Source organism: Rhizopus microsporus, assembly GCF_002708625.1.
Source record: "Rhizopus microsporus ATCC 52813 unplaced genomic scaffold scaffold_19, whole genome shotgun sequence".
NCBI lineage: Eukaryota > Fungi > Mucoromycota > Mucoromycetes > Mucorales > Rhizopodaceae > Rhizopus > Rhizopus microsporus.
Genome location: NW_019671934.1, coordinates 140,800 through 162,910, shown reverse-complemented (window position 1 = coordinate 162,910; position 22,111 = coordinate 140,800). Strand labels below are relative to the sequence as shown.

Below are 22,111 nucleotides of genomic sequence, written 5' to 3'. Positions count from 1 at the left end.
AAGTCCCCTGTTCGCGGTGAAGTTCGATGGGATAAATCACCGTCCTCGGTGGTGACGAAGGCCTCAGACCGCCTGGGGGCTTCACCTAGATGTCATCTTTGATCCTGAACACGGGCGAGCGATGAGCAACCGCTGTCGAAAAGAGCCCACACCATCGGGGGACTTGTAAGGTGGTAAGCTTGCGCTTCGCGCATACACCACTTGCTTGATGGGGTTCCCTCTATCCATGACGGGGGCAGTGTGGCGTCTCTTGCTTACGGGTGTGTAATATCAGGACTATTACCCGTATTCTCACGAGAATACAAATACTAACATTTGCAAAGATGACGACTCATCACTACCCTTGAATAACAACAAATATCTCAGAATATGGTTTACAGCAAGGTATGATCTTTAAAAATATAGATTGGAATATGCAAACTAAAATTCTTACTTAGGTCGACTTGGAAAACAGATAATGGAACTTTGTGGATACAATTACGAAATAGAAGAGTTGGAAAATGCTGATATCTGCTTCAAGTTGGCTCTGATATCAAAACAACAATATACTCATCACTTTTGGTAATTCGAATAGGTACTCAAATATTAACTATATAAAAACCTATTTACTAATGAAAGTAACATTTACAAACAGTTAATGGAACCGCCGACGACGCTTACCGAAGAAACAATCAATGGATATACAAGAAAGAATTTAGAAATCAGCTAAAATCTGCTTAACGTTAGTGATGCTCTCAAGACAACGACGATTTCTACACTATTCTCGGAAGCTTAAATATCAAATCATCGCAAACAAACATTATACTATGGTCAATACAAGAAACTCTTTGCTAAATTAAACTACATCATGCAAGCTACCTCAAGTCATGTTCAATACGCTCGTACACTAAAAAATTGGTCAACAAATACGCTATACCTGTGATTTACATTCTTTACATTTACGCCTATGCTGCTGATAATAAAAAATAGGCGACCGTCTTATAAGCTTGCTATTAATAGCTCATCCAATTTGTAGTAATTACCATTTTGTTAAAATATAATCACAAATTTACTTTTTTGTCGACTACTATTAGTCATTAATTCAATTTTTCTTAATCCTATAAACTTGAGTGTGGCAATTCTAAAATGTATTAGCATTGACCCATCAGCTTAAAGTCAAGACCTGATGTAATTTTTCTGTTATTGATACAGCAATTGAATCATAGTTCACTTCTTTTAAAACGCACTGTCATTATGTACAGGTGAAAAATAATAGTAGCTCAAGAACAAAAATAAGGCGCTCGCCAAATAAGAAACGACACTTGTCTATTAGGAGCCTTTTAACCAATACCTCACTGCGATAATGTACTGAAATTTCACTCAATGGAGTCGACGTAGACACGCCAAATGAACCATATTCACAAGATGATGTATATAGATTATTTAGAAATGATCCATCATGTCAAAAAGGCATGCAGCAATACAATATAAGCAACTTAGATTAAAAAACATTTTTTTAATATATATCTTAATAATAGAGCTTTATTGTAATTAAAACACTTTAGCCTTGGTATTCGGTAAACATGAAGGCGCTAGCAAAGTATTTTTCAGTTTTTTTTTTTTAATTTTCTGACGAGCCTTTATATACAGTGTTTCATACAAAACTTCTTTTCAGGGGCTAATTTTAGAAGTTAAATGAGTGGGAAGGATGAGGAAAGGAGATACAGGAATAAAAAAATAAAAAAGTTCATACATCTTACGATTGAAAGCAGGAAGCTCAAGAAAACCAAAAGAACGAACTAAGGACAGAAAGAAAAAGAACAGAAGCTTATAGAATCAATGGAGAGCATGAATCAATAAAAAAAAAAAAGATAATGGGGATAAAATGATGAATTTGGGTGACTTCAGAAACGCGAGGAGAGGAAGTTTATAGTAAGAAAAAGGATAGATTGGTTATCTACCTTGGTCTGTTCTCGGATGGCTTCCAAGTCTTCAAAAATTGCCAGCACAGGATAACCGTATTTAACTTCATCATCCTGAACTTACTGGAGGTGATCCTTACCGAAAAGTAAGTACATGCTGCAAGTATGTGTCGCTCCTGGCCCTAGGTGTGAAACTGAATGCACATCGAACAAATACTTGAAGCTCACAAAATCCGACTACAGCCAGAGAGCTCTGGTAAATTTGCTGATGCTCTTGGCAGCTTGAGAGCTACAAGCGATATGGAAATTGTAATAGTCGAATCAAGGGTAATAGTGACTAACATAAATATGATTATTTCCTCCAACTAGTTTCTCTTTTTCTTTTTTCCTAAATAGTAATTTACAGAAAGAGCGTACTGGACATACAATTGAAGACTGTTTGAAGTTGTTGGAATGTAATGTATCTTTTCTGAGAAAAGAAGCTGTTTTAAGTAAATATTCACAACTTTCAAAAAGCTAAAGCTTTTCACTATCAGAACCATGTATGAACCGTAGAAAAAGTTGAAATTTATTGAAAAGCGAACAGAAACACTCCCTTCTTCCTGGAATGATCGCATCTTATTCATTCAATATCTTGAACTTATGCATACAATCTTTGTCAGTAGTCTAAAAATATTTTATCTATTTCATTTTCTCTTTTTTACACGGGGGGGGTCATGAAACAGCTCATGAAAGAAAACTCTCTTTCGTCCGTTCTAATTTTACACAAAGAACAAACAATTAAAGATCTCGAGAGATCTTCACCTCCGCTCGAGCTAGCTTGAACAGCCGTCGTTGCTAAAGACTTTAAGAAGAAAGCCACTACACCTTATCGCTCATCCGCTCTCGGTCGGATCAGATCAACCCCGTCCCAGAGATTTTACATGAAGATCCAGATCTCGCAATGTAAACTGTGTCTCATAAGGCTGCCTCCATTGTTAAACAAGCTCTTGCACCTGGCGCTGTCGTCTTCTTTTTCCCTGAAGGCTTGCTCTTCTCCCGGCAAGCGACTTATCATGCCATTCAGGGCCAACTTAGAGCTTTGAAGGGAGTAGAGTGTCTTAGCATGTATAGCACTAAGCCGTCTCCCGCTCTTATTGTGGAAGTCTTGTTTGGTGGCCTGGCACATGCAAGAAAGGCAATTTATTTTGGCATCAAGGTAAAGGATATAATTTACCAAGCTTCACCTTTGGATGCCACTGCGGCTACCGTCTTAACCCGTGTTCAGTTGGATTTTTCAAGCATGCCCAACTGCGACACACTTATTTCCTATTTAATACAATTCGTCCAATAGTGTGGTAAAGCTTATCAATTACCAAGTACACTACCGATGGTTTATTCGAAGGATCTGTCTCGGTTCTGGTTTACAACACTTGTTCCTATCACGGTATTCACGGTAACAAGCTACCTGTTAAGCCCATCTGCCGTACGTTGTATCTGTTGTGTTGCGAGCTTGTGTCGAACTAAGTAAAGCTCTATATAAATTACGATTGATGACTCACAAAGAATAATTATGAATTACAGTTGTCAACTGATATAAATACTGCTTCATACGAATATCAGTAAAGCTTATCTTTTACTCGCCTTAATCCCCCTAGGTTTATCTTAATTTCTTAAGTTAATCCTAGTGTTTATTCTCCTGCCGCATTTAAGAGTGCTCCTCCCGTATGTTACCATTGTAGACAGGTTGAGTGCCTGCATTCTAGTTGCTTCATTTTCACTAATAAAGGATGCTATCGTTGTGGTAAACGTGATCATACCATGAGAGTATGTAAGTCCCCTTTATCTGAGCCAACAGAAGTCGAATTGCTCAGTGGCTATCTCTCAGCTGGTCAGATTTCAGTTCATTCCCACCTCCAAGTCTTCTCAAGATAAGACAGTTGGCATTAATGAAGATATAGAATTAACCTCCCTACTGAGTACTCCCATCATCATAGGATCCGACGAGCCATTTGATATTACCTTCGATAAGATTACCTTCGCCTTGATAGTACAGTATGCCAAGAGTATCACAGCTTCACAACATACCAATGTACTGTCTTGGGCCCCTCTATTCAATGCCCTTCTCGGCCGTCCTTACACAAGTACTGCCTTCAACGAACTTTCTGTTGGCTACTAGATTACAGCAAGGCATCATCGTCACCTTATCACTGGCTAATTCTTCACCTATGATGTGCTTCTTGGATGTCTTCGTCTTTTGTCGTCCATTGACGGACTTCTGTATCCAAGACTCTCTAGTAGGATGTTACGCGATCTCCATAGACGATATATCCAGTTTACTCCCAACTGTTGGAATCACATAGTCCATCAACGTCAACCTATCGGCAGCATTGATTTCAGTCATTTCAAATAGTCATTTTGGAGCAATTATAAGCCACGTCGATTCCGCCAATAATTACTTCAGCACCGTTTCCCAACGTGGACAGTCCTACCCTTCTCTGAATCCAATTGAAAATGGCTCTGGCAGCTTGATAACCCTCCTAAAGCTCACTATTTGTGATTCCGGCTCCTCCATGGAAAGCTTTATAGCCAAGTTCATCTAAGTCGCTTTACAAAAAGACAGTCTTCTCCCGCGTGCCTCCTTTATGCTCACCCATCGGAAGACCTACAGCGTCTGCTCGTTCCTTGCTCACCTAAATTGAACGTATGGCAATGTCTTCTCTCATAGTATTGCATTAATACTACATATGATAAGTCAAGTATCCAGCGTCTACTCACCGACATCAACGCTTTCCAATAACTCTAAGACAATTGACTAGGTCAAATAGTGGCATGCACTGCCCTCATCGTTTAGCGCCTTCATTGGCGCCGAATCATGGATAACATGTCTTTCTCTGTTTCCTCGGCCACCTCACAGTTTCTCAAGACTTTTGGTCCCTCTCCAAGGTGATTGAGGCTTTGAATTCTTATTTTAAACCATACTTAAGCTTGCTCTACTCGAGACATACCACTCATTGTGACATGTGACTACATCATTAAAGTTTTAACTTTTACAAAAAAAATATATTACTGCACTTTTGTTATTGGCACTGCTTATTGAAAGAGGCTCCTCAATAAAGTTACAGGGAACAAATTCCACTCTAATTTTTGAATTTCGACGAAAAAGGTCTTAAACAGCTCAAAAGCCTAGGGAAATTGAGTTCGTCTAAAGAAAACGTATCCGTCTAAATTTATAAGATCGTCTTGTCTTCAGTAAATTCATTTCAATCTGAAACGAAAATATTGGATAATGTTCCGAATCTTGTCTTTGATCTCAACTACGGGTGCACAAATAGGTACCATGGAAGCCAGGATATATAAACGTTAATTATGATGCACTTTATCAAGCCTCAATGTGCAGTCATTTTAAGCTCATTCTTATCATAAGGTTCTTTGGTTTGAATCATCTGCCACTTAAAGAATCATAATTGCTAAAAAACACATTTTTATAGAGTCGATAGCACTTGTTTAAAGCCTCCTTTCTCTCAATCGTAGATGTTGCACATAATATCACAGATATTTATTACCATTAATATGCCTATTTGAAACCACGCACACGTCTTTCCACTTTGGTAACCCATGTTGCACAGACAATTCAAAGTATTCCCGCGATCGCCCATTTCTCGTTCATATAAAAGGCCAGTGATCTTTCTTCCAATTAAGTAAAAGTCATCTCCCTCACATTCTTTAATCTAAATGAAGTTTATCACTATCGCTTCTTCTGTTGTCTTGGCGCTTGCTCTCGGTACTGAATTGGCTTCTGCCGAATGTGCTAAGCTTTACGGTCAATGTGGTGGCAAAGAATGGAAGGGCCCTACCTGCTGTGAATCTGGTTCTCGCTGTACCGATCTTGGAAACGAATACTACCTTCAATGCCTTCCTTCCAACAACAACAACAACAACAACAACAACAACAACAATAACAATAACAATAACAACGGCCACAAGACAACCACCACTACCAAGCACACCAAAACTCGCAGTCCTCCTACACATACTCCTTCCAAGCCTTCTAAGCCTTCTACTCCTTCTACTTCTGGCAGTGGATACTCTCCCGTCTCTGGTGGTGCCTCCGGTAATGGTAGAAGTACTCGCTACTGGGATTGCTGTAAGGCCTCTTGCAGTTGGCCCGGTAAGGCTGATGTAACTGCTCCTGTTGACACTTGTGCCAAAAACGGTGTCTCTATTGTTGATGACAATACTCAAAGCGGTTGCAATGGTGGCAGTGGCTACATGTGTAACAACAATCAACCTTGGGCTGTCAATGACAATCTCGCTTACGGCTTTGCTGCTGCTGCTATCAACGGTGGTGGTGAATCTCGTTGGTGCTGCTCTTGCTTCGAGCTCACCTTTACTTCTACCTCTATTGCTGGCAAGAAGATGGTTGTCCAAGTTACCAACACCGGTGGTGATCTTGGTGGCGCTGATGGACATTTTGACTTGCAATTACCCGGCGGTGGTGTCGGTATCTTCAACGGTTGTGCTTCTCAATGGGGTGCTCCTAACGATGGATGGGGTCAAAGATACGGTGGTATCTCTGATGCATCTCAATGTTCTCAACTTCCTGCTGCCCTTCAAGCTGGTTGTAAGTTCAGATTTGGCTGGTTCAAGAACGCTGATAACCCATCAGTCAGCTTCAAGGAAGTCACTTGTCCCAAGGAAATCGTCCAAAGAACTGGTTGTCAGAGAAAGTAAATGTATAACTTCATCCCTCTTTTCATGTATCTTTGAAAACACGCTTTCATTCATTCCCATAAACGAAATAAACATTTTTGCTTTTGACATCATCATTACTTTTTTACTCGACTTTAAGTAAAGAGAACGTCGTTTGTAACTTTATGCATTTACTTTAGTGAATTTAATACTACAAGAAAAAGAGAGAGAATGTCTATTAAAACTTGATTGCTTCGAGACTTGAAGCTTTCGCCTCGATATTTCATTAATTTTCTTAGCTGCAGATTTTGTATTCTCTAAGTTTGATATTATATAATAAACTATAGACATAATATTCTATATTTTCAAAATCGTGCCTTGTATAATGCTTGAATTTAGCTTTTTCATACTGGTTTATGTCCTTATAACTCTGTGTACCTTCATTATTTAAGAGTTATTTGTCAAACAATGTATTATGTGACAGTCTTGATTTTTTTTAAGGTTTTTCAACATATTTTCTCAAATATATTGTGTATGTTTTCAAATAATAGAGCTTGAATAATTATCACTTCCTGTGCGGAGATGCAGGGCCCACTTCTTGTCAGACAAGAAGGAGAAACAAGGAGAATGTCTTTTTAGTTCCTCGAAAAAAAAAATCACCTTTACGCTTGTATATCTGTGAGCCATTCTATATGTCTAAATCTATTGAAAAAAATAAAGAAAACAAGTTTAAATGAAATACTTTTCAGGCTGTTCATCTGGAATACAGATAGATTTGACTATTTAAGTATAGTCTAAATATTCATAGATTGCGACCGATAAGACTTGAAAGCAAGTCTAGAGTCCTTTTATTATGCAACCGTCCGAAAATAATTTTGTAACTCATAAAGTAACATTTAAGTTTATTCCATTAGGTTTGTATTTATGAAAAAGCATGAGTTCAGATTCCAAATCTATCTTTTGATACTTTCAAATGTCTTTGATATGCTCGTTGAATAATGGAAGCCCTTACAGACATACATCGACTGTATAGTTTATTTGTAAAACATTTTTTATTCTTCTTGCTCATCTAAAATACATGCTGAATGAACGGAAAGCATATAAAATGCGCATGATATTCCAAGGTAATGATATCTAAACAAATTAGCAAAAAGCAAACATGTATACAGTGGGTACAGAATTGTACAATGGCGTATGAATATTTGGCATCAATATGTCACCATATTTTGACAAATGTTTCGTCAATTGAAGGCGTCATTGAGAAAAAAAGGCAGCAGTGTTTGCGACCGATGAATAGACATGCAAAGCAATTGCTCAGGGCAAAGCATAATTTCTCTTATTTTATACAAAGACAACACAATTCAATCCTAGGTACTATTTTTTCCTTTCACATAGAATGGTACCCAGCACATACCGGCTTGATGCACCATCTTAATGGAAGAGATGGATAGAGTTGTAGTGTTACAAAGAATATTGTTGTCATGATAGTCTGTTACACATTTACAAACTCTGGGAAAGCATGTGTGCATCGTACATTGCCCCTTAGGCGCTTTGATTGTAAATCTATATGAGTATCTGATTTTCAATTGTTTCCCAGAGACTGATGCAGAGCTGAAGTATTAAAGAAGAAATGGAATATGTACATTTACATTCCCACATCAACTGTGATGCAGTATATTTTTCTTTGTCTATGGAAGACGGATTCTTAATCATGACTATGTTTTCGTCACGTGGCATTGTGATAGCGATAGCTCAATTAATTTGTGAATATTACAATGAGTACAGAAAGTGGGATTGTACAAGGCCGCTGCCATCGGCGAATTTTGTTCAGTACGCTTTAGAATTTTCCGTATCCTTTTCTGGTATAGCGCCAAAATGTCACTGTCTGCCAATACGTTTACTAGAATTAAACAGCAAAAAGCGCTTTGTATACATAATAATTTAGAAAGGATTACCTTTAGCAAAAAAGATATAGCTTTGGGTCTCTTTGCCACATATTTTAAATGAGTGTTGTATGAAAGAATCGCCATAGAAACTATTCCATTTTCAAGGACGAACATCTTGAGCAACTGTTACACTAAGTCAGGTTGATCTGCTACCATTAACATATTCATCCCAGAGAATCGTTCTCTTGGCGCTGTGCAACTTTTTATCAGATATTTTTACTTTATTTGGATATCAAAAACCGTGCAGTAAAATATAGTCGGACCACCAAAATAACGGGAGCTGATTCATGTTTAATCCGAGGAAAGATAGACATATCATTCAATTAAACAGGTTTATGAACATCTGAAACATTATATATAAGCCCTGTTAATCCAACCGAGTTGCAAAATCACAATCACCCCTCACATTCTTTAATAAGATGAAGTTCATCACTATTGCTTCCTCAGTTGCTTTAGCCCTTGCTCTCGGTACAGAATTAGCTGCTGCTGAATGTAGCAAGAAATACTATCAATGCGGTGGTAAGAACTGGAAGGGCCCTACATGCTGTGAATCTGGCTCTACCTGTGTTGACTTTCCTGATAACCCATGGTACTCTCAATGTGTTCCTAATGAATACGTATCCAACTACAAGTCTGCTACTACCGTAAAGCACACCACTACCACTGACGCTCCAAAGCACACAACCACTACCGATACTCCTAAACATACAACTACTACTGATACTCCTAAGCACACAACTACCACTGATACTCCTAAGCATACTACCACTACTGAAGAACCCAAGCATACCACTACCACTTCCAAGCCCCAGCCTTCTACTCCTTCTAAGTCTAGTGGCAGTGGATACTCTCCCGTCTCTGGTGGTGCCTCCGGTAATGGTAGAAGTACTCGCTACTGGGATTGCTGTAAGGCCTCTTGCAGTTGGCCCGGTAAGGCTGATGTAACTGCTCCTGTTGACACTTGTGCCAAAAACGGTGTCTCTATTGTTGATGACAATACTCAAAGCGGTTGCAATGGTGGCAGTGGCTACATGTGTAACAACAATCAACCTTGGGCTGTCAATGACAATCTCGCTTACGGCTTTGCTGCTGCTGCTATCAACGGTGGTGGTGAATCTCGTTGGTGCTGCTCTTGCTTCGAGCTCACCTTTACTTCTACCTCTATTGCTGGCAAGAAGATGGTTGTCCAAGTTACCAACACCGGTGGTGATCTTGGTGGCGCTGATGGACATTTTGACTTGCAATTACCCGGCGGTGGTGTCGGTATCTTCAACGGTTGTGCTTCTCAATGGGGTGCTCCTAACGATGGATGGGGTCAAAGATACGGTGGTATCTCTGATGCATCTCAATGTTCTCAACTTCCTGCTGCCCTTCAAGCTGGTTGTAAGTTCAGATTTGGCTGGTTCAAGAACGCTGATAACCCATCAGTCAGCTTCAAGGAAGTCACTTGTCCCAAGGAAATCGTCCAAAGAACTGGTTGTCAGAGAAAGTAAATGTATAACTTCATCCCTCTTTTCATATATCTTTAAAAGCATATTTATCTACCCTAAAATAAATCATACAATGCGGCTGGTAAATTTTGTCCGTTTTGAAAAAATAAATGTCTTGATCCCCTTGGATCCTATGGTTACCAATGTCCAAACATGAGTGTGGTCGCTGTATACTCTGGTGACTAGGTTAGCTTTTTGGTGGCAAACCTCAGTACTGTCCTAAGCACTCTATGCAACAGCTCACTAAGAAACATGCTATCGACTGTCTTAATATGTACCGATGCTTATTTATGTCTGAAACTATGAAAGACCCACTTTCTTTCCCTATGGGTATGCTCCCAACACGCCCTTCAATTCCCTATGATTTTGCCTTCTCCTGGTCACAGCGATGGTCAATAATATGCACAATACTACATGAATTCGACCAGCTACGCCACAGCCAAGTAATTCCATTCAAGCATCCACATGGTCAAAAGCTTCTTTCATGGTTAGATCGGTTCCTTCAGCCCAGTCACTAGCTCCACTCTTTCTTTTCCTTAAGCATTTTTTACTCTTATTCCCCAGGGAGTTTTTTCTAAACATTTACCTCCTAACGGATTGGCCTGATCCGGGCGGATATTTGTTTTTGTTTGATTTTGCGCTCATATGGATCTTTAAATAAAAACAAAAATATATGAGAACTCTCTTTCGCGAACTTATACGTTACACACACTACGAGCAACAATAAAACATTAAAGAACATTGATTATGACTCCAGGCTCTGTTATACCTGATAATAATAGCGACAATAACCTGCCTAATCTTAACAATATTCTGTCACAGGATGAAACTGATTATTTACTTTCTCATTTCGAGACCTATCGCAAATATCTGAGATGTCCTAATTGCGAGAAAAAAGGTATTTTCCGTCGAAACGGTTCTACTAAATCTGAGCTTTCACAACCTATTTTCCGTTGCACTGGTTGTGGCAGTAGCTTCCGAGCCAAAACTACGTTGAACATTGTTAATTCCATGCAAGCATACAAACATCAATGAATCATGAAGTGTCTAGATTTTTCCAAGGCGCTATGTCATCCCAATAGACACAAACCAACAGCAACCAAAATGATTTACAGTCTCCCCTTAACATGATCCAACTATAGAACTGATTTTTTCATTTTTCTGAAATAATATTTTCAAATGTCTGAAGTGCGAATACATTTAAAGTTAATAAAAGACGACTGTGGACGCATTGAAACAACATAATTCCGTCCCGCCCGGGTCAGGTCAAAAAGTACATGGAATTTAAAAACCCTTTTGAGACCAAAGGGGGAAAAGGAAGGAAAGAAGCGAAGGAAAACGAGTAAGAAGGGTACGGAGCAGGGATTAGGTCGATAGATGTTGAGAGGAAAGAAGAGAAGGTGGAAATCAATGGAAGAACTTTTGCCCTAAGTGGAGTGTTGATCAGAACAATGGAAAATTATAAGAGAAGTATAAGTCAATGAGTCTCTATATAACCTCTTTATTAAGATCAAGACGAGAGAGAGAATCCAGTATTACAAACAGCGTCATTTTATACAAAAAAATTCAAGTAATCTGTTTGAATCACTGTAATACTCTGTCATTATGCCTTTTTTTTTTTACATTTCATATCCATTTGTATTTTTGTACATATCCCTCTAAAAATCAATATTGATAAGTGTTTGTAATTTTTTATTGGATAAAATAATACTTCGAGTAAACCCTGTCCTTTATTAAATGTTTTGCTGGGCGACATCATAGGTAATGGACAGAGGTAGTGCACGTAGAATTAGTCCAACTTCTGGTGGATTTCCTTGCGCGTGAAGTGTACACCAAAAGAAATTACGATCGAGAATTTTGTAAGTTCTGAAGTAACTACTGATGTAAGTATAGTACCATAATGTGTTAAAGCTTCTCAACTAGTTTTTATTTCATGGTATATAGGATATTAATCGTAATATCACTTCTTCTCCATCGTCGTTCTTTCCATCTGATCTGATATATGCACCAGTTGGCTATATTTGCAGAGTCAAGATGTGCGAGTTTGAGGATGTTTCTGATATTCCTCTTCCTATCCCTAATTCCCATTTTGCTGCCTTGGTAACTGGCGCCAAGAAAAAATTTGGTGAAAGCCCATTGTTTCCTACAGACCGTCTCATCCATTTATATGCCCCTGCCATTTTAAGTCTAATAACCCTTTCTTAATGAGCGATGACAATGATGATGGTAATGTTGCTTTGCCAGAGAATGTGTACAAAAACTCATGTTTGTTTTACGAAGGCACAACGGTCATACTTTGAAGATGCAAATGAGTCTTGAAAATGATGTATACATGTACCATGTGCAACAACCATTTACCTTATCTACTACGCATGACATTCATCCACGTATAGATTACACTATAGATTATTATCAAGGTAAATATGTAATGATTTTTCAAAGCAAGCCCTTGGCCAAAGTACTTACATGCTGCTTAAAAACATATAGGACCAAATGTTGAATATGCTTCTGAGAACAGAAGATCACGATTGTCAGAGCATCTTGAACCTCTACAAGCCTCATGTTCGCCCCCCAGTGTCTTCTTTTGACCCTATTTGCCACAGTTACTAAATGTATATCTCCAAGCTTTTTCAATAGAGAATGAGAAAACAGGTTTATGGCTAGTCTGTACTCCATTTATGGACTAACGATTTGAGCATAGAATTGAGAGGACAGCAGTTTCGAAAAGACAGTAGAGCTGACTTCAATTGAGTTGAGAACGTTCATGGTGGCTAAAGCTATCTGCAGCATACATATTTTTTTTTTTTCGAGTAATGATGTGACCCTTTGCGGCATTTAATTCTTTTTCTTTTTCTTTATTCTCGACAATGTCAGCCATCACAGAAGAAGATCTTGACAAATATTTCTCACAAACAGAAAAAAAGATCGAAGTTGAACGTGTCCTGTCTTGCTTCAAGCTTGACCCATTTCAGATTCTCGAATTACCTTATGCCAAACCTGATCCAAAAGCTATCAAGATGGCTTACCGCAAAAAGAGTTTAATGATTCATCCTGACAAAGTAGACCATGAACGTGCTCAAGACGCATTCGACTTGCTCAAAAAGGCTGAATCAGAACTTACGGACGAGTCCAGACTTAAGCTCTTGTTGACAGTGATCGAAGAGGCTCGTGTGGAAGTGTTGAGAGAAAATGGACATAAAGTCAAGACAGAGATACAAGTCAAACCGCCTACGTTGACAACTGATGAAGACGGCAATACAAAACTTTCTGCATCACTTGATTCTATCTTGGTCGTGGATGAAAAAGAGTATCCGTATTTACAAACTGAACAAGGAAGGACAAAGGTGAAGGACAAGATAAAGCAGATCTTGTTTGAGATGGAATTACGCAAGAGACGTCAACTGAAAAAGGAAATGGAAGCAGAAGGTGCTGAAAAGAAAAAGGCAGAAGAGGCTGCGTTGGATAGGAAAAGAAAAGCCGAAGATGATAAAAAATGGGAAGAGTCAAGAGATACAAGAGTAAACAGTTGGCGTGACTTTCAGAAAAAGGGAGGTAAAAAGGTGAAGAAGCTTAGAAAGTCAGGATTATAATGAATGTGTACATATACCAAAGCTTTTAATAAATTTATTACAAGATCTTTTCAACCATGCCAATACCCTCCTTTTCCAACAATTCAATGATAGGCTCATTAATCTCATTGGTCATAGGCGCAAGTACACCTGTTTGAGTCAATTTACGATCCAACACAAGTTGTGTTGCAATACCACAAGGGACACCAACCGTTGTAGCCATGGCAGAATAACCACCAACCTTACCGTATTCTAGCAAGGTGGATGTACGTGTTTGATGTGTACCATCCTTGAGCTCGATTTCGAATCTGTGTTGTAAAAAGACTAAATCACGTTCGTTGGGTCCATACTGCATCTTTTCTTCAAGTGTGGCACATAAGGTATCAAGCAAAGAGCCGCGACGGTGAACCTTTGTGTTAGAGAAAAGACCAAGCCAGCGCATACCATCGAGAATTTGTGCTTTATATTCATTGTTGTCTAAGTCGCACTTGGCAATGACGCTTGCTTGTAAAGCTTCATCAGAAGTATCATTCACATTTAATGTTTTAGCAAGTACTTGACTCCAGGTAATATCTTCAGCATTGGCAGATAAATGAGCCTCTTCTTCTTCGCTCAAGAAGCCAAGGATAACAAGAGCTTTGACAAACTGACAGAATCCGTCGTAACGGATCGTTCCACGGATGATAGTTTCGGCTTCGGGAATGTTGTAGCGTTTATCATAGGGAGTGGAATCACGGTTACCATAACCTACAAAGGCAAATCCAGGATATCCAGTGTTTAATTTCTTTGCGGAATCCATAAGAGCGGTACCAGAGACTTCGACAACCTGTTGCAGTACTCAATTAGCATCATGCTATCCGCATCAGTAGCTTTACATACCTTTCCACGCTCCAGATATCTAGCAGTGTTCTTCAAGGCCAACAATACACCACGAGCAGACCATGAGAACTTGTAACCGAAAGGATTATTGGAATCTTCAGGGGCAGGAAGACCACCACAGAAAGAGATAAACTCTTTAAGCTACACAAAACAGGTAAGTTGTCGGTGATTGAAAAGATAATCTATGAAAAATAAATCACCTTTCCTCCTTCTTTATGAACTTCTTCGATTGTCTTGACAGCATAAAGATGGTCGATACCAGGATCAAGACCGATTTCGTTCATGACCGTGATACCAGCTTCCTTGGCACTAAAGATGATAAAAGATACATTAATTCATGACTACATTTGGAACCATTTCCTCTTACGCTTGATCATATTCCATCATTGCAGGAGAGACATAAGAAGTGGTCACGACGTGTTTTTTATGCTTAACAGCAGCCTTGATCACCTTGGCATGATAAATATATGGAATCAAACTAAACTAGCCCATGAGCATCTTTTTAACTCTATATGCGCAACATGACTTACCTAATAGCAACATCATTCTGAGCGACTAAATCCTCGATAGCTTTGTCATCATTAATATCACAAGAGACAGCGATTGTACCGGGAAATTTAGCAGATAAAGCTTGAGCATTCTCAATTCGTCTACTAGCTAAAGTTCCCACGCATCAGTCAACGTGAACACAAACACCCAGTATGTATGTATACCTATCGTAATCTTATTTTCAGGTCTTCTGGCAAGGTATTCAACACAGGGAGCAGCAACGAAACCGGAACCAAGCAAGAGGATTTTCCTGAAATATGGTTATTATTCACTTGTACATCTCATCTGTAAGTTTACTTACTTTTCACTCATTTTATATAAAGAAACAAAGAATAAAAGAAAGAAAGAGAGAGAAATTGACAACCAAAAAAAGGCATCTTTTATGTCTGCGTGTCAAATTCAAATCTGATGGGCATTACTAAATAAAGCACTTTCTATTAGATTTTTTTACACTATTGATTGATTAACAAAATCACCTTTACTGTATTTCTTTTTGTAGTGCGAATAAGAGCAAATCTTTACATCTATCCATATTACTACCTTTTATATATAAATTATATTATTTTACATTATAGAGTGAATCATTCAACTAAGACCCTTACACTACTTTATGACTTACCTGATAAGGACAGGACTGTATTTATGTATTTTACAACCTATTACCCTAGCTGACAGCTGTTCATCAATTGCTACTATCTCGAGCATATTTACCAAAGTGTATTTTGTACACTAGTGCATAAATTTCAGACTTTAACCAAAATAAGTAAATATAAGTATACAACCATACAATACTTTAAGGAAAGAAAAGTGTATATTCTAGCATATAGTAGTATACATTAGACTACAGATCACCATAGAGATTAATGCGTTTTCCTTAACAGCTACTGGATTCAATTGCATCTAAAAGGTATATATGCTTTCTGTAGAATTCAGAGCAAATCAATCAAAAATAAGCTCAAGTTGAGGTTGTAATCCCAAAAAATAAAAGGGTTTGTTTTAGTGACGATGGTCTAGTTCTTTGTTTAGTAAAGGAAATCCTATTTTATAAGCGGGGTTCTCCATTTTTGTTTGTTTGTAAAGGAGCTGTATTCCCACCAAAGTGATAAGCGCACATAGAAAATAAGATAAATAGCATTTAGTTACTTTAATTTCTTTCTCTTTTTTTCTCCCTTACTTCACGATCAATGTACAAATTCATTGCCTTAGTAGCTATCCTTACTGTCTCTTTACAACAAGTCTTGGCTCAATTTTGTATGTACAACGAACCGTAAGTAATGCTATGCTGTGTCGATGTGTTGTCTGTTCACCTGCTATAGCGTTCAAACATGTGTGCAAGAAGCACAAAGTATGTTAAATAGCTGTAGGCATAATCACGAGTGTCAGTGCCGCTCCAGTGTAAATTTATAAAAATAACAAGCGTGCAGGGAACCAAAAAATAACGCTTTTCCTTCATATTTAGCTTTCTCTTTTGCAATGCTACGATGCTTGCCCTGACATCTCAAATTCTAAAGATTCTCTCTTAGCCGATGTACGACGCTTTTGCGCCGATACGCCATAATCATAACCCTTTATCCTACCCACTGCAACAAGTTCTAGAAGTGCTCCTATTGTCAGCAATTTCTTTTACAAGAGATTACTGATAGAGCAGTGATTCGTGTTTATTTCAAGTCAACTAGCCAAATAAATACGTGGAGAAAGTGGGACTATGTAATTTTTATATGTTCTTGTTGTTGGTTTCTGTTTGCAGCTAATGCAACGTCTAAGAATGAGTACTGACTAAAGTATAAAGATCGAGGGAAGAACCTAATTCGCAGTGTAGGTGCATAACAGTTGCTTCTAGAGAAGCGTTCAGTGTTTGACTTGCATATTACATGTCATGGAACGTTTTGCTCCAATAGGCTCCCAACTGATTTGCAGCACACAACCAAAAAGAGAAAAGGATCTCCATGTTACACATCTACGCCGCCGCCATCATAACCATGTTCTCTATCGATGATCAACACAGTATTTTTCTTTCACCTGCTCTACTTGCATTACGGATCATCCAGTCTTTCCTAATCAACAGTTACTTGATTTTAGAAAAAGAAACCAGGGTTAAAGCCTTTAGATTAGAATGACTTCGTACAAAAATGAATAAAGGGATTTAACTGACAGGGACTATCTTTACTGTCAATATAAATGGTATGTCGCTACCTTATATGGTGTGTATTTTAATAACGCTGTGTATGGAATATGCCTCAAAAGCTCAAATTCAAGACGTATCAACAATCAAAAAGGGGCTCACGAAGCTGTTAAAAGGCTCTTTGACAACAGCAACAAGTATGACAAATCAAGTACAGTTGGCGCTAAAAACCAAAACCCTGTACCTTTACCTCCTGCTGAACCCCCTTCTTTTTCTCAGTGGAGGCGAATCATTGAGTTAGTAAAGGATTCTTTTGTTAAGTATGAAAGGAAAACGAGCTGCGCCTACAAAACGAATTACTGAAGAAATCAAAATAAAATACAAACAATCTAATGTGGGAACGGAATTTGTTTCGGTTGACGAGTATTTAACAAGTCAGATCTGTAAAAGTGCAAAACGAAGGAAATGAATAATTTCTCTGTTGCTAGACCAAAGCGAAGAGTACACTGTTCTCAAGTGTGAACCTTGTGGTAGAGTGTGGAATTGCGATCTGAACAGCGCATTAAATATATATGGCTTGACAATGAAAGCCCTCCTCCCCTTCAAAAGACCTTCAAAAGATGAACGGTGCTGTACATAACAGTAGTGCATTCCTTAAAGACTCGGTAAGTATAAGACGAATAATGCATTATATTATATCATCAGTCCTCTAGTTAGTTCATTCCACAATAAAATATATTTATCAAGTTGAATAACTATACTCGAAGAAGATCTGCGTTTCAATTAAGTGGTTCCCCTAACACTTCTTGGGAGCCTTATCATTTTTTCATTCTCCTTTTTATCCGCTCAATTCCATTCTGAAAGATGAATATGCTTTCTATAAACTAGCGTGATGTAGAATTCAGAATAGTTAATCAAAAATAAGCTTACTTTGGATCAATGATTCTCAGCAATAAAAGAGGAAAAAGGAAAGAGATTGGCTTGTTGAAGATGGACAAGGTCTGTTGTTTCTTTAGTAAATCAAAGAATCAAATCAGAAAAGAATAAGGGTACCGGTGTAGTAAAGTCCAATATAAAATATAAACACAAAGACTATTATTTTACGAGCGGATTTCAATTTATCTCTCCTTTTTTGTTTGTTTGTAAGGGAGTTGTATTCCCACCAACGTGTTAAGGGTATAAATAAGGAGACACTGAAAGTAAGATAAATAACATCCGGTAACTTTAATTTCTTTCTCTTTTTTTCTCTCATTTAACAACCAATGTACAAATCTATTGCCTTAATAGCTATCCTTGCTGTCTTTTTGCAACAAGTCTTGGCTCAAGCAACCTGTACAGATCCAGTCAAGTAAGTAATGTTATTCTGTGCTGATGTATTGTGTATTTACTTGCTATAGCTTTAACGCATGTATGGATATTCAGCAAAAAAAGCTTGGTACTTGCGGACCAGTTGATTACGGGTGTCAGTGTGAAGCCAGGGTAAGTTGACAAAAATAAAAGTGTGCTACACGGAACCAAAAATAACTTTTTTCCTTTATATGTAGCGTCTTATTGTGGAATGCTATAATTTATGCCCTCAACGCGAAGCTGAAAAATCCATTGATTCAGCCTCAATGCAAGGCATCTGTGTTGCTGTACCAACATCTTCTTCCGCTAGCTTACCTGCTGCATCAAGTTCTGTAAACGTCCCTGTTGCTAGTAATGCTACCCCTTCTGCAGCTGCTTCTAGTTCATCCTCCGCTAAACCATCTACACCTGCCACTACTACTACTTCATCTGCTTCTCACGCTCAACCATTAGCTGTCTTTATGATCATCTGCATGGCTATTGGCTTTTATCAATTGTAAAATCACACTCACTCTCACAAAAGGGAATGCATATATAACACACATAAACAATTTAATTAATACTTGAATAAACAAAGTTTCCCTTTTTCCCTGCATGTTCAATACAAGGAGCTTATTGGCTGTAGTTCTGTACAGACGAGAGTTGAAGGACTTGTATAAATTGGCCCCCGATTTCGGAGGAACTCGAATGTCTGCATTCAGCTGTCAGATTCAGCTTTTTGGGCACACACACACACGTGCATATATGCATATACGCAGGGGCAATTGCTTGGCTCATTCTTGATCTTTTTAATAAGTTATATTGACTTTTAAACACTGAAAAATATCGCAATAAACTATTTATTTAATGCAGTTTATTGATCTTCTCCTTCCTCACAGCAACGGGACCTCCGCAAGCATACCTTCTAAAATTTCAATAATCTTCTTGACTTTCTTGCCTCTGGATTGCTTTGTACAGTCTTTCCAGTATTCAATATCATGAAGCTCACCTTTTTATTTGAGGATGGAAACGATTCAATATGCGATGAAAATGGAGAGGATGCTATGGACATAGTGATTGACGAGCACGAAGAGATGGAGGTCGAGGAGATTATCAGCTCTGATGCATACCAAGCCAAGCGTGCTGTTGTCGATCAGGCTGTGCCTGATGCTGTAGATGACCAGTCCGCTAAAGAAGCACCATCCAAGATTCGTCATTTATTGCCTTCATCCAGCGTTGTCTTCAGCAAAGTTAATTGGTTTCAGGTGCATTGAACATCAAATACTGAATGATCAAAGACAGAGATCTATTTTACGTGTTACTTGTTTAACAGATGCATCTTGAGTGTCGAAGTCACTTCTTCAATAATTTTGGACATGTCTCCGTGGTTATGATAAAAATCTTCCTCAATGAAACCAGAAGATGATTCCATCATGACGATTTTTTTTTTGTCTACACGTCCAATGCCATCAACACATACGTTCGTGATATCATTGTGCCACACCCCAGGAATGCACTGACTGTGATGATGGTCTTGAGCATGGCCTTCACACCTATTTAACATGTATGTATGAGCTTCATTTTTTTATAATCACATGCATAATATTACCAAGGGAAAACGACCCGAAGCATGGTCCTAAGTACGATAATCACGTAATAAATCTGATACGTTTGTGCCATTAACTAGTCACTACAAAAAAAAAAAAAATATCAATACGCGCACGAAGAAATTCAGGAGAAGGAATTAATAACCTTGATTATTATATAGCATCAAGCCAAGAAATGCTGTCGTTGCTGTACTTTAATTTTATGTTACCCGTTTGATCAATAAAGAACCAAGACCCTTAAGTGTATTTTACATTAAAGGATATCTCGTTGGACAGCCTTATATGTACAGAATAGGAAGCGTTATCTCTATTTTCTGATGCATGTAGTGTTGGTCTAAAATAAGACGAGATCTTTAGATGCAACCCATGATACAGTAAACCCACACATCTAATACTATTATATAAAAATTCTATACTCTCCATATTAATATCAAAGGCCAATATCATACCAGAAAGGTAGAGGGCAAAGATAGCCAACAATACAACTATCCCAACTATGGATCTTGTAGCAAGTTGGAAAGAGGAAAGCATCCATGTTTGCATTTAACTAGCCGGGATACATCTGTTACTATGGAGATTGACGTCAATGCAAAAAAAAAGAGAGACAGAGGAATATGAAAGCTTAGTCCTATTTGTTTTCCTATCAGATTTCTGTATGTGAGTTCTCAACATAAAAACTATATTGGATTTTTGGGGTTTTGCTATTTGCACAGCATTTTCACAATTAGTGACGTAAGTAATTCAATTTGCACTAGACAAACCACACACACAACACTGAAGTATAAGAGAGGTATGTATTGATGAGCCTGTAATAATTTCTTTACTATGTTGAGAGAGGATTCGTTGTTCACTTTATAAGATAACAGGATTATTGCATGAATTTATCACGGCCAATAAGAATTGGGTATGGCGCGTGTATAAGAATAACGCATTTTATGGTCACTTTTGCTTTTCTTTGCCTTCAAGTAGCATTTTACGACAAGATGGAGTTCTTATAAGGTAAATACGATAGATATACTGTTTGCTGTGTAAATTGAATTGCTTACGTCACTAATTGGGAAAATGATGTGCAGATGTACAGTGCAAATAGCAAAACCCTAAATTTGCATATTCCATTTAGAAAGCTTATTGAAAAGTTCGATTGCTTGGGTAAGTGTAGTCCTCAGCAACGATACAGCAATATTCTCACAAAGTATATCAGCAGTACTCAATATTATGAACGCATTAAAATGGAATACAAGATCTGGGCTGGATCTACCAACTATCAACGATTTTGGAACGAACGAACTGAATTGGATATTTTATTGCGAATAGGTATACAATACACAAAGTTTATTGGCTCTGCTCCTGATCAACGGTTGCAAAGTCTGAGTGCTAAGGCTAGTGTCATTGCTCCAGCGACAGTCAACAGTGCTGATGATCAAGAAACAACCTGTACTACTGATACTTAAGAAACAACCTATGCTGCTGATACTCAAAAAATAACCAGTGTTGATACCCACAACAATGATGATACAAGCTTTCAGTTTGACTAGACCTCCAGCATCACTAGCAGCACTGACACTAATAATGATGCACACGATATTAGTGATAATCCCTGATTCTTCCGCGGCAGCAACATAACTCGCATGTTCAAGGATTATCAGCCAATTGTCCATGGTCTGATAAACAAACACACAGCACTTCCGCTTGAACCATATATCAACGAATTGGCAGCTTTGACGCACATTTTGGTTTTAAACAAGCATCAACGCAGCTCCATTGCCAAGAAGGTCTTTTCAGTTGAATTACTAGATGAAATAACAGCATCGTTATCCTCGGAATCAATGAACTACAATCTCGATTTCAGTGATCAACATTATATGACCATCACTAGTCTTAGTATGTCCAGTACAACAAGAGAACAAGCCATTCTTGAACCCACGGTCATGTCTGCCGATATGAATTATGGTTCAAGACGTCTTATTCGTGGGATCACCAATTTGTATGTTAAATTTATGTCTTCGGTGATTATGTTCATGTTGATTTCTTAATTTTTTTTTTTTTTTTTT

The 22,111-nt window shown here is 38.2% G+C and overlaps 8 protein-coding genes across 8 annotated transcripts; 7 read left to right on the top strand and 1 right to left on the bottom strand.

Annotated features, from left to right (window-relative positions):
• The first annotated feature begins 5,393 nt into the window (after positions 1-5,393).
• On the top strand, positions 5,394-6,739 carry RHIMIDRAFT_309318 (uncharacterized protein). Its single transcript, XM_023614596.1, has one exon. It carries the CDS (start codon positions 5,616-5,618, stop codon positions 6,612-6,614), a length of 999 nt encoding a protein of 332 aa, XP_023462805.1. The 5' UTR covers positions 5,394-5,615; the 3' UTR covers positions 6,615-6,739.
• A 2,079-nt stretch (positions 6,740-8,818) lies between these two features.
• RHIMIDRAFT_263920 (uncharacterized protein) lies at positions 8,819-10,052 on the top strand. The gene has a single exon (XM_023611717.1). The coding sequence runs from the start codon at positions 8,938-8,940 to the stop codon at positions 10,009-10,011; it is 1,074 nt and encodes a 357-aa protein (XP_023462804.1). The 5' UTR covers positions 8,819-8,937; the 3' UTR covers positions 10,012-10,052.
• Positions 10,053-10,755: 703 nt separating this feature from the next.
• RHIMIDRAFT_294615 (uncharacterized protein) lies at positions 10,756-12,213 on the top strand (the record flags this gene model as incomplete). The annotated part of the gene is made up of 3 exons (XM_023614105.1): positions 10,756-11,010; positions 11,802-11,891; positions 11,953-12,213. The coding sequence occupies 3 exons, from the start codon at positions 10,756-10,758 to the stop codon at positions 12,211-12,213; spliced, it is 606 nt and encodes a 201-aa protein (XP_023462803.1).
• Positions 12,214-12,875: 662 nt separating this feature from the next.
• Positions 12,876-13,598, top strand: RHIMIDRAFT_207037 (uncharacterized protein; the record flags this gene model as incomplete). The annotated part of the gene is made up of 2 exons (XM_023606953.1): positions 12,876-13,226; positions 13,317-13,598. 2 exons carry the CDS (start codon positions 12,876-12,878, stop codon positions 13,596-13,598), a joined length of 633 nt encoding a protein of 210 aa, XP_023462802.1.
• Positions 13,599-13,635: 37 nt separating this feature from the next.
• On the bottom strand, positions 13,636-15,317 carry RHIMIDRAFT_246391 (Saccharopine dehydrogenase; the record flags this gene model as incomplete). The annotated part of the gene is made up of 7 exons (XM_023610305.1): positions 13,636-14,403; positions 14,457-14,597; positions 14,657-14,765; positions 14,824-14,934; positions 14,987-15,113; positions 15,170-15,255; positions 15,307-15,317. 7 exons carry the CDS (start codon positions 15,315-15,317, stop codon positions 13,636-13,638), a joined length of 1,353 nt encoding a protein of 450 aa, XP_023462801.1.
• Positions 15,318-17,262: 1,945 nt separating this feature from the next.
• On the top strand, positions 17,263-17,568 carry RHIMIDRAFT_263916 (uncharacterized protein; the record flags this gene model as incomplete). Its single annotated transcript, XM_023611716.1, has 1 exon — positions 17,263-17,568. A coding segment is annotated over one exon (228 nt), but the record flags the coding sequence as incomplete, so codon positions are not given.
• Positions 17,569-18,389: 821 nt separating this feature from the next.
• On the top strand, positions 18,390-18,974 carry RHIMIDRAFT_240969 (uncharacterized protein; the record flags this gene model as incomplete). Its single annotated transcript, XM_023609489.1, has 3 exons — positions 18,390-18,475; positions 18,525-18,606; positions 18,672-18,974. 3 exons carry the CDS (start codon positions 18,390-18,392, stop codon positions 18,972-18,974), a joined length of 471 nt encoding a protein of 156 aa, XP_023462799.1.
• A 2,714-nt stretch (positions 18,975-21,688) lies between these two features.
• Positions 21,689-22,093, top strand: RHIMIDRAFT_246388 (uncharacterized protein; the record flags this gene model as incomplete). The annotated part of the gene is made up of 1 exon (XM_023610304.1): positions 21,689-22,093. The coding sequence occupies one exon, from the start codon at positions 21,689-21,691 to the stop codon at positions 22,091-22,093; it is 405 nt and encodes a 134-aa protein (XP_023462798.1).
• Between the last annotated feature and the right edge of the window lie 18 nt (positions 22,094-22,111).